A 10,979-nucleotide genomic window follows, 5' to 3' on the forward strand; every position below is an offset into this window, starting at 1 on the left:
GATCGTTCAGGTAAAATACATTTACAGTTAGGGCAGTAAAGATACGGAATTTACCGCCAGATCGCGCTGCCCTGATGCATGGAAATATTTTGAGCTAAAGCTGGCAAGCGCTAGAGATTGTTTCCAGCCGCGCAGGTCCCTCTGTAACGCTATTATCACGGATGTCTCGGGCCGAGGGGGTGGTTTAAACCCTGTGATGGGGCGATCATGCCTATGATTAAGTCCTACTTGGATGAAACGCGTCGGGCTGCTCCGTGAAGATCCTTATCTGCGCCCGTGTTTTATTGTTTCTTTTGATCTAATTAAAGCGATGTCTAAAGAATTTCGATGGCCCGGTCTGCTGCTGGAGCGGTATCGGTACTGGCTGTATGCGGCCAGCAGACTTTTGGGTCACTTTGCGCGTTTTTTTTTTTTGTGAGATCAGGATTGTTTTGGTTATAACGTAACAATGAAATAATTAAGGATAATGGACAGGTTACAATGTATCGTAACATTATAGCGACAGTAGATGGAGCCAAAGTGTATTGGTGATTTGGGAGCGAGGCAGGGCGAGGCGCAGCAGTTTGTCTGCGGGGCTGGAATTCGGCGTTGTGGATTCTGTCCGTGTCGGTTTGTGCCGCTGCCGGCTCGACTGACGCTGTGTGGGGTAACTACCTCTTACAGGAAGCAAAATGTCAGCTGGAATCGCCTCCTGGAAGTTTTTGGTAAGTAGGAAAATTCCGTGAATCCAAGGGCGAATCGGCAAAAGATTTTCTAAAGAAAAGCCCAGTTTTTCTGCGGGAGGGAGTGAAGTCGACTCAAAGAGACTGTTGGCTGCTGAGTACTGCAAATCTCAGCATGCTAAGCCAGACTTTGAATATTGTCGCTCTCGTGGAGGGAAGGGCTTGGGTTTAACCCTTTGTTTTGCCAGGATCCTGAACTGAGAGGCCAAGCAACTGGGACCTGTGCCATGTCCACCGTTGCCCAGGGGTCTCAAGAAGGAAGAAATGGAACTAAAGAACCTTGACCTTTTCACTAAAAGTAAAACTATTTCAATATGAGGGGTCATTAAGACCGGGCCATTCTATCGTCCCCCACAGGTAGTATGATAAGGAGTCAGGGGGTCTACTAGATCGGGGCTCAGATAACAGAGCGAGAACCGCTCGATGTTTTCAAATCTGGTTCTAGGAATGAAAAGACTTGGTGAGAGACTCCCTTCAATCACCTAGAAGGACTCTCTGACTCATTAGGGTCTATGGGAAAAGGGACTTCATTAGCATTTACTGTAACTCTTGTTACCATGTTACTCTTTCTCACGCAGCCGTGTTTCCTTGCTTCTTATTAGATGTCCTGGTCGCTATCGCGCTGCCGTCCGTTTCGGGGGCAGTAAGTCAGGTAAGGGGTGTCTATCGTATATATTTTAAAATGATGCGTCTGTTAGTCTGTAATCTCTGTATATGATGGGCTTTACGCGCAGCCTATTGACGTGGTGCACCTGTGTAGCTTGCCTTTCGGCGGGTGGCCATCTCTCATCACTTCCGTGTTAACCTCCGGCTCATCTTACCCTCTGATTAGAGCTTTCACCCCGGCCGCACATCACCCGCAGGACTGCCTCTTTACACTTTGCTCGCATATCACGTTACGCCACCAGGGTTCTTCCGGGGTTAATGTGAAATCTATCCTTTTTTGGTAAGAGCGCTCCCTTTCACGTGGTGCCGTTATCTGCGTGTCATTGTACCGGTACGATATAGAGCTCCAGGAAGTTTGTTTTTTTACAATAAGGCTGTTACATTAACTCGGGGGTTACTTTGTTACCAGTAAATTATTCACAGACGGGGAATTCCTTCAGCTGGGCTAAGATGCAGGTAAGAGATACGAAAGAAAGAGGAAACCTTTCAGCGAGGAGCTGCTGCTGTGGTTTGGGATATTGGTGGGTCTGGCGGCTTTAGGTTTGGGTAGGAAGGACTTAACATGATGATATATAAGGGTACCCGGTCCGGGTGTAAATTTATCACAATGTAAATGTACCGTAATTCACATTTGTTGGATGTTTTTGTAGGATGGGAGAAGTAAGCTAAGCTATGGGGGGCTGTGCCCCAAAACAGCAGCCATGCTTCACCTTTGGAGTGATAGCTGATGTTCAGTTTGCTGACCGCCCGGACAGACTCAGCCGCTGGAACGCTATGAGGTATTACAGACAAAGCTGCCTACACCTCCGAAATGCCATTGATGAATGGAACAAGGAAGATATCCCTGCCACGTTTGTCTTTCAATTGGGAGATATCATCGACGGCTCCAACAGGTGTCTGTGTAAATCTCAACAGGCTCTGGAGATAATTCTTAAAGAGTTTGAACATTTAAAGGCCCCCGTCCACCACATTTTGGGAAACCACGAGCTTGACAACTTTGACCGGCAGTATTTATGGGAATCTGCTCTGAACACCATTTGGATGTCTGATAAGACGCACGACGGACCCAACATGCGCGGCGTGGAAAACACAGACTGCGCCGGTTACTACGCCTACACGTTCAGCCCGTACCCCAACTTCCGCTGCGTTATAGTTGACAGCTATGACCTGAGTCTTTATCGCCAAGACGAGTCTAATCCCAAATACCAAGAAACGACAGCCTTCCTGGAAAGAAACCAAAACGTGGAATCGGGAGACGGTAAAAGTGAGTGCTGGGGGTAGAAAAACGTCTTCTCGCCGTTACCAAAATGTTCTTTTGGCTATGGGTGGCTCTATAGGTTTTCGATGTGCGAGAAGCCTTCCTCAATGATTCAGTCCATCACACACAGGTTATCATAGGGGGGCTTTAGACGCCTCTGTCTGCAGTCTATGGGGCTACGGGCCGGGTTAACTTATTTATACTTTATTTGTACAAAGCATTTATCATCTGCGTTCTTGAGTATGGTTCATTATCCACTCTATGTTCTTATTTCCCATAGAAAGGGTTAAACCGCCACTGATGGAGTTTAATGGCGGGTTCAGCAGAAGTCAGCTGTCCTGGCTCGATAACGTCCTTACGTTCTCCGATAAGCGCAAAGAAAGAGTGATCGTAGCTGGTAAGAGGGGTGGGCGCTGAGAAGACGCGGGTATATTGGCACCGAGCGATGCTTTGGCAGGGACGTAGGCGATAATTCAGCGATCGTCTGGCCGTCTCATTACAGGTCATAACCCCATCCACCCCAAAGCCGCCCTCATCACATGCTTGGCGTGGAACGCGCTAGAAATGCTCGACCTCCTCCATTCCCATCCCAGCGTAGTGTGTTACATCGCGGGACACGACCACAACGGCGGATACCACGAAGACTCCCGCGGCATACACCACATCACCATGGAAGGGGTTATAGAGTCGCCCGCCGGCACCAACGCTTTCGCCACAGCCTACGCGTACGAAGACAGAATAATCCTACAGGGGAGAGGCCGGGTTCAGAGCAGAGTTCTGCGTTATCGCAAATAATCGCGTCTCCGCTCTTACAATAAATCTGCACGTTTCCGGCCGGGAGGAAAAAAAGATATTTCCGCATTTACAACGGAAAGTGGACAGTAAGACATATATATATATTATATGTATATAAAATTATACCAGTAAAGCTTTAGTATATCTTGAATGTAAAACGATACTTATTTTATTTATATTATATATATCGGGTAGGATAGCCTTAGATTTCTGAATTTCAGGGTTTTTTGACAGTCGGTTCCCACCGATCCCAGCTCAGACCAGTCAAGCGTTTCTTTCCAGGCCGAGGCGAGGAAACGTGGAACTTCAGCAGACGCTTAGATCACGGTTTTGCAATGCTGCGGCCACGACGTCCTCATTTCTTTGTTGGTATAAATGTAAAGCCAGATCAGGAACGGGAATATTGAGACGGAAAGCGCAATAAAGAGCCTGAATCCGCCAACGATTTGCCTGCAAGAAACAAAGTAACTTATCGATTATTTAAGGATGTTGTAAACGACCACAAGCCAAACGCGGGGTCCTGTACACGTCATAATTAACCACGGATTATGGAGAAAAAATATATTTTATTATAATATTAAAAATAATTTAATATTATCTAATATGTTTAATACATATATAAAATATTACAAACAATGGGTTTAATAATCAGACACCCCTGCTAATTACTGAATATATGAACATATATATATTATATATATTTAAAGATGTAGCGTACAATTAGGGGGTGAGAATAATATGGAATATGATATGTACGATGAGCCAAATTGAAGGTAATAAATAAAGAGCCCTTCTGAAGCCGTACTTATGGGTTTTCCGGCACAGCAGCAGCCACAGCGCGATGATCCCGAGCCCGGATAATTCTCTAGGAAGAACAATCAGCTTTGTAAACGGGGTAAAAGAAGGTTTTATTTATTATTTTAATTAGAAAAGGCGAGCGGAATGCATTGGAAATATCCGTACTACGTCATGTGTGATGTAATAATTAGAATATAAAGGGTTCTCGAGTCTCACCTGCCCTCCTCTTCGTGTAAAATGCTTTCCCTGCTATCGATAAACAGCTTTCCTAATAGATAGACGGCGCCGGTCAGGCAGACGGCGCAGTGCAGGTCCGCCAGCGCTCTCCATACGCCGTGCCCTTGGTGAGCGGATAACGCAGCGTTAGATGCAGGTCTGCAGACGGAGGTCCAACTTTCCCCACCTCGACCGGCACTGAATATCACATATTTTCCTTCTACGCCCTTTAGATCGGGGACGGCTGGTAGCTTGAGTGGTCCATATAAACTGCCCTCCCTGTGTACAAAGAGGGGGTTTTTTGGGGGGGGGGGGGGGGGTAGGTATCTGGAATTCCCCCATTGGGTCCCATCATAGCATGTTGAGCATTTACCAAAGCAGCAGATACCCGAGGATACATGGGGAAGAGACAGGGCAAACACCCCAAACGCTGTAAAAATATATATTTTTTACCCCCAATTTAGTCTACAGTAAAACCATAAATCCAGCCAAAATGTGCATTTCCGCCAGTAATCAGCAGACGGGGAAACAAACACCGTTAATATTACTCAGTACCTGTTATGTCTGAATTTACACTAACAAGAAGGACGAGAACCGACGGCACCAGATAGATTACCTGGGGGGGATACAGACGGGGGGTTAATCATCAGCCAGACAGAGCCCCTTATTTAATGCCCCTTTCTCTCTTAGAAAGGGGTATTTACCTGCCAACCACCCTGTGACCTCCATCCTGCCCCCCCCCCCACAACTAGCTGGACACCCCCTTCACAGTAACGCTGCCACGTAAAGGTACTCACCATCCAAACCCCTGCATCCGGATCGTTTATCTGCAACACAATAAAATATATAAATCTTCACATTTAGACCCAAGAACGCTTATGAAGGCGGCAAAGACTGCAAAGATACGGGAAACAAAGATTTGGGGTTTATTTACCCCGGGGCTTTTAGGGCTGTAGAACCCTGCGATACCCTCATACCCAGCAAACATTCTGACCTCCTAGAAAAGAGGGGCATCAGGGGAGGAGAGAGGGGCACTTGGATTTGGGGACCAATGAGGGACTGGACAAACCAGACAGGGACAGTCAGTAAATATACTTTCACACTCTGTATGTGAAAGCACTTAAAGTACTAAAGCAATAAAGCGGCACGCTGTGGGCGCCCGTTGTGTCGCCCGGCACGTCAGATCATTATAAATGGCGTACTTTGTGCTCTCCCCTTTAGGGTTATATCTCGATTTAAGCTCTGAATAAAGTTATTATAATAACGCAGCGAGCGTCGACGTGGAAGCGCTGAATAATGTTAAGAGGTTTTATTGATTTACTAAATTAAACCATTAGCGACTTTGTTCCTTTTTTCTGTCTGATTTCTCCTTTCCACGCAAGTCACCGGATTCTTTAAATGATTAACTCACCTGCACGTAGGCAGCCAGACCGAAAAACACAGACATTAAAGCATTGCAGACCCTCCAGAGCCCCTGCCGGTTCCCAGCGCAGAATACAGGGGCCGCGGCGGACTCCCTCTGCTGGCGGTCCGGTTCCTCCATGGTTCTGGTCTCGATGGCTTGGCATTCGGGGCAGGAGGGGGTCCCTGCAGCAGACACGGGGTTACTCCTCATTAATACCCAGCCTCCCGGTTTCCTACGTCGGGGGTCTCTGCAGCAGACACGGGGTTACTCCTCGTTAATACCCAGCCTCCCGGTTTCCTACGTCGGGGGTCTCTGCAGCAGACACGGGGTTACTCCTCGTTAATACCCAGCCTCCCGGTTTCCTACGTCGGGGGTCTCTGCAGCAGACACGGGGTTACTCCTCGTTAATACCCAGCCTCCCGGTTTCCTACGTCGGGGGTCTCTGCAGCAGACACGGGGTTACTCCTCGTTAATACCCAGCCTCCCGGTTTCCTACGTCGGGGGTCTCTGCAGCAGACACGGGGTTACTCCTCGTTAATACCCAGCCTCCCGGTTTCCTACGTCGGGGGTCTCTGCAGCAGACACGGGGTTACTCCTCGTTAATACCCAGCCTCCCAGTTTCCTGCGTCCGGGAAGTTCAGCCCCAGCCGCTAACCGCCCTCCCATCTCATTCAGGGCAGCTCAATGCATTTAACCCCTGCAGCCCAAGGGAGAGCAGCACAGGGTTCCATTACCCGACACAGTCAGGGTTATTGCCCCTCAGGGTTTTTGGGTTAATTGGCAGATTCTCAGGGTTTCAGTACAAACGGTAGGTTTTCTGGGTGAACTGGTAGATTTTGGGGTGAGGGTGCATAATCTAATAGTCTCCAGGCAAAGGGTTAACTTCTCAGGGTCACAATCTGGATCTGCCCTCCTTTTATTCTACAATGACCGGATGATACATACCCCCCCCATTTGCAGGTTATTATTATTATTTACTGCTTTATATAGCACCATCATATTCTGCAGCGCTGTACAATGGGTAAACATGACAAGTAGTAAATAACAATTCCACCCCGGTCACCGGGTGTAAAATCCGAGAACTCAGCGGTGTGGCAATGAAACCGCCGGGTATGGCTACAGAGGGACAGCGGGGCCTGCAGAGAGGGTTAAATGGCTCATCGGTGCACCCCAGGCTGGAGGGCTGGGGTTGGATACATTGTGACCGTTTCCGTGCCGTGTTGTATGTTATGTATCAACTTCAGTAACATGTCTGAAGCTCAGTGTCGGGACATTGCAGGCGAGGGGCACAGAGCGTGTAACTGGGAGGCGTGTAACCAGGAAGCGTGTAACTGGGAGGCGTGTAACTGGGAGGCGTGGCTGACGGGTCATGTGATTACTAAGGGACTATGGGAGGTCTTATAGGGAAGTCACTGCATTGCAGGCTTCTGGCTGCCTTCGTAACCCATAGTACTATTCCTCCCATTAACCGGTGCGCGCCAGTTTATGGGGTAAGATATTTCCTGGTCTTTAACCCTTTAATATCCGACATCATACATGTGTTCAAATGTGCAACAAACACAATACATGATTTAATTTATACTTTTAGAGGCCACTGTGTAAATAAAGGTAGTGGAGCAAATCTATGCAATTTATCGAGTGTTTGTAGCCGTCAGCTCCCAGTGTGTAAGAGTCGGGGGTAAGAGTCGGGGGTAAGAGTACCGTTCTGCCCCAATAACCGTTACAGCAGCCAGGTGCAGAGGGTAGGAGTCCGGCGAATCCTTCGAACTCATTGAGGAAACTTCATCGCGCTACAGAACTCAGAGAGAGGGGTAGGAGACGGCGGTCAGAACTCTTTTGGGTCTTGGATAATACATTACATGAAAAGAAGCCGAAACGTTGATTATTTCATGACATTTTCTTTAGACTTGTTTTGGGCTAGAATTCTTTCTTTGGCAAAATCTATTTCATGAAAAGTTCCGAGCTGTCGTAAAACTTGCCTTGATGGTCAGGGGTACCCCACGTTCAGAATGGCTGCTTTGGCCCTTTAGTTGGGCAGAAAAGTCTTTAGTGAATACGTGGGGTGACATTTCTCATGTTTTCTCCCGAGCACAAAATATTAGTAAATTACTTTCAGCAAATCCCGATGCGTGTCCAGGACACAAAACATAAAAGGGCTTAAGAAGTGGAGTTGCAGGAGTCAATGCAGATTTTGTCTTCACTGTGAGTTTTGTGTTCTTTTTAGATGGCCGAGTTTGTGACGGATTCAGCGCATGATGGGACGGAGGATACTTTGGAGTCATATTTTAGCTTTGGGATCATTGCAGATATCCAGTACGCTGATATAGACGACGGATACAACTTCATGAAGACGAGGATGAGATATTATAGAAACAGCCTGACGCTGCTTAAAGACGCTGTCGCAGAATGGTCCAAGGAAAGCGAAAAACCCAAGTTCATTCTTCAACTTGGCGACATTATCGATGGCTACAACGTCCCGCATAAAACGTCGGAAAAGTCGCTTACCAAAGTTCTGAGTGAGATGGAAAAGTTGGGAATTCCGTTCCATCACATCTGGGGCAACCACGAGTTCTACAATTTCAGCAGGAAAGATTTAACAGAATCCAAACTGAACTCAAAGCCTTTAGAGGATAAAATTGACTGCCGGACGATGAATAAGGAGACCAGCGACCTCAACGACGCCCAGGAGTCTTTCTATGGTTATCATTTTAGCCCCTTCCCAAAATTCCGATTCCTGTTAATTGATTCGTACGACCTGAGCGTCATTGGGAGAGATCCGTCCAGCGCCAAGTATGAAAAGTCTTTGAAGGTCCTCAAGGAAAAAAATCACAACGAAAATATGAACAGCCCTAAAGGTTCTTCTTAAACAGACAGCTTTAGCGATTTATCGGGTGTTACAGGAGTGTTTAAAACATTAAAGTGTCTACAGTAAGAATGGGGGAGGTCAGGGGCAGATTCCTCACTCAGAAGTAGCTATATATATCAGGACAAAAATTAACAAATGTGTCTCGAGGAAAGTCATGTAATCAGATTGTTAATTGTGGTCATTTAGGTTTTTTTAAGTGTTACAGAGGTATTTCGGATATTATTGGGGGATCTTGCTGTTGCTCTTATTGTTTAACTGGGTTTTTATTCTGATGCAGGATTAGAAGAACCGCAGTTTGTGGAGTTCAACGGAGGGATCAGCATCAGTCAATTAAACTGGATCGATGGCGTTCTTGCCTCTTCGGATGAAAAGGAAGAAAAGGTGGTCATTGTCGGTATGTCTGATAAAACAAAACGCAAGGTTTTTGTCGCATGGCTCCTGAAATAAAACTGGTCGATTGTACCTACCAAGTGTCTGTGTTCTGGAGGGGCAAGTCCATGTCTGTGACCCAAATCCAAAACTAATTGTGACCTGGTGACAGATTGAAGGTTTAGGTGCCTGAAAACATTTTGCAAAGGTATGGAGTGAATGTAATTATTTGGGCTTTTATTGTCATTCCCTCCTGTCAAAAACGTGTCACATTTTGCTCTATGCAGGTCACCTCCCGATCCACCCAGACGCGACCGACGCAATTTGTCTGGCCTGGAACCACAAGGAGATCCTGTCGGTGCTGCAGGCCCACCTGTGCGTAGTCGCTTACTTTGCAGGACACGATCACGACGGCGGATACTGCGCGGACTCTTGTGGAATACATCACATAACCTTCAGGGGGGTTATAGAAACCCCTCCAGTGACCCAGGCCTTTGGAACAATGTATATGCAAAGAGATAGAATGGTTTTAAAAGGCAGGGGCCTTGTTTCAAGCAGAGTCTTGCCCTACAGGCATAGCTAACATGTTTAGTGTGTAAGTTACAGACATTCACTTGTAGCCAGAGCTGCGTAAGTAGTACTTTTATGTATTTCAAGGCACGGGGGGGGGGGGGGGGGTCCCTTCAGAACATGGCTTGTCGCTGTATTCCAATGACTTAAACAAAGCCGTTTGTCTTAAACAGGGTCTACATGATAAAACTGTTGCACTTTCGCTGTGGTTTTATATGAACAAGTGACTTGATGTTACAATTATTTTGTTTATTTCTTAGAATTACTTATATTGGTCACACTCTTTTTTCAACCGTTTTTTTAACTAATGTTGTTAGTCCAGAGCTGTATGAACTGTAAGATGACTGGTAATGCTTCCACCCCTGTTCATACAAAAAATGCTATTTCATAGGAGAATATCTGGTTTATTCTAACCCAGCTACAGTTACTCAGCTAAACAGAGGACAAAACAGGTGCGGGACTCACACTGACCTAGTAAAAACAAGGGCTCCTGGAATAGCCAGCGGAGGTGACAGCTCCTGCGGACTCTGGAAAGCTGCAGCGCTGACATTTCCATGTGAAGTTAAACGATGTCCCCGAGGAAGGAGCGCCTGCAATATGCATTTCCACCACTAGATGGCAGGCGTGCATCTTAAGGACTCTGCTAGGTCAATCAAACCAGAACTAGTTTTCTTCACTCTGTTTAATCCAAATAAAAGGCACCCAACCTGATCAATAACTCAATAACTGATCGCTTCTATAACAGCTGCCCCTGAACCCATAACACGAGAAACACGGCTGTTTCATGATTGCCCCTTGCCAGCTACAAGGGTTAATGACTGTTTAAAACTGGAGGAATATAATTTCCATATGCGCTAGAATTATATAAATGGGAACTCTTCCTTTTGTGGCTTTTAGCCTATATAAAATAATTTATTGAAACTATCTATAGCTTTTTTGTTTGCCAATCACTGTTGCCTCCCGCCTTGAGCAGCCATGATTGAGCAGCCATGATTTTGACCCATCTGCTTCAATGACATGATATCTTTCCGAGGGGTCCATTCTGCATTTTCATTGCATTCTTGGATTTTCACCATATTGTTTAAATAAACAGTTCATTTTCACAATTGCTTTATATATAGTCACATTAAATTTGTCCACTGTGACTTTTCACCTCGTAGTCTCTGATGTTAGAGGGCCGGTATGCTAATAAAGACATGTTCCTGCATTCTGCATGGGTCTATAATATCTCAAAGATAAAGTTGACATTTGTCAAGAGCCTCCTGTTAAAGCTATGTACGTGTAAATCTATGCTGTTAGATTGTGTTTTAGTGT

General features: G+C 46.3%; 3 protein-coding genes across 3 annotated transcripts; 2 read left to right on the forward strand and 1 right to left on the reverse strand.

The window, feature by feature from the left end:
- Window positions 1-2,060: 2,060 nt before the first annotated feature.
- Window positions 2,061-3,441, forward strand: LOC149281919 (manganese-dependent ADP-ribose/CDP-alcohol diphosphatase-like). Its single transcript, XM_089498820.1, has 4 exons — window positions 2,061-2,630; window positions 2,670-2,706; window positions 2,948-3,043; window positions 3,149-3,441. Exons 1-4 carry the CDS (start codon window positions 2,061-2,063, stop codon window positions 3,439-3,441), a joined length of 996 nt encoding a protein of 331 aa, XP_089354946.1.
- Window positions 3,442-3,758: 317 nt separating this feature from the next.
- LOC149281920 (transmembrane protein 220-like) lies at window positions 3,759-6,070 on the reverse strand. Its single transcript, XM_089498821.1, has 4 exons — window positions 5,867-6,070; window positions 5,011-5,071; window positions 4,456-4,579; window positions 3,759-3,891 (listed from the first exon to the last, which is right to left on the reverse strand). Exons 1-4 carry the CDS (start codon window positions 6,068-6,070, stop codon window positions 3,759-3,761), a joined length of 522 nt encoding a protein of 173 aa, XP_089354947.1.
- Window positions 6,071-8,084: 2,014 nt separating this feature from the next.
- On the forward strand, window positions 8,085-9,678 carry LOC149281921 (manganese-dependent ADP-ribose/CDP-alcohol diphosphatase-like). The gene is made up of 3 exons (XM_089498822.1): window positions 8,085-8,715; window positions 9,004-9,120; window positions 9,383-9,678. The coding sequence occupies exons 1-3, from the start codon at window positions 8,085-8,087 to the stop codon at window positions 9,676-9,678; spliced, it is 1,044 nt and encodes a 347-aa protein (XP_089354948.1).
- The last annotated feature ends 1,301 nt before the right edge of the window (window positions 9,679-10,979 follow it).

The sequence above is a fragment of the Sceloporus occidentalis genome, unplaced genomic scaffold (genome assembly GCF_023333645.1).
Source record: "Sceloporus occidentalis isolate IW3139 unplaced genomic scaffold, rSceOcc1.0.p SCAF_126, whole genome shotgun sequence".
Lineage (NCBI taxonomy): Eukaryota > Metazoa > Chordata > Lepidosauria > Squamata > Phrynosomatidae > Sceloporus > Sceloporus occidentalis.

Coding starts and splice junctions, on each gene's coding strand:
- LOC149281919 (XM_089498820.1), top strand. CDS start 2,061: ATGGGGGGCTGTGCCCCAAAACAGCAGCCATGCTTCACCTTTGGAGTG. Junction 2,631..2,669: donor TCCTGGAAAGAAACCAAAAC/GTGGAATCGGGA, acceptor TGCTGGGGGTAG/AAAAACGTCTTCTCGCCGTT. Junction 2,707..2,947: donor GTTACCAAAATGTTCTTTTG/GCTATGGGTGGC, acceptor AACCGCCACTGA/TGGAGTTTAATGGCGGGTTC.
- LOC149281920 (XM_089498821.1), bottom strand. CDS start 6,070: ATGAGGAGTAACCCCGTGTCTGCTGCAGGGACCCCCTCCTGCCCCGAA. Junction 5,072..5,866: donor GTCTGGCTGCCTACGTGCAG/GTGAGTTAATCA, acceptor TATCCCCCCCAG/GTAATCTATCTGGTGCCGTC. Junction 3,892..4,455: donor TTACACGAAGAGGAGGGCAG/GTGAGACTCGAG, acceptor TGTTTCTTGCAG/GCAAATCGTTGGCGGATTCA.
- LOC149281921 (XM_089498822.1), top strand. CDS start 8,085: ATGGCCGAGTTTGTGACGGATTCAGCGCATGATGGGACGGAGGATACT. Junction 8,716..9,003: donor AAATATGAACAGCCCTAAAG/GTTCTTCTTAAA, acceptor ATTCTGATGCAG/GATTAGAAGAACCGCAGTTT. Junction 9,121..9,382: donor AGAAAAGGTGGTCATTGTCG/GTATGTCTGATA, acceptor TGCTCTATGCAG/GTCACCTCCCGATCCACCCA.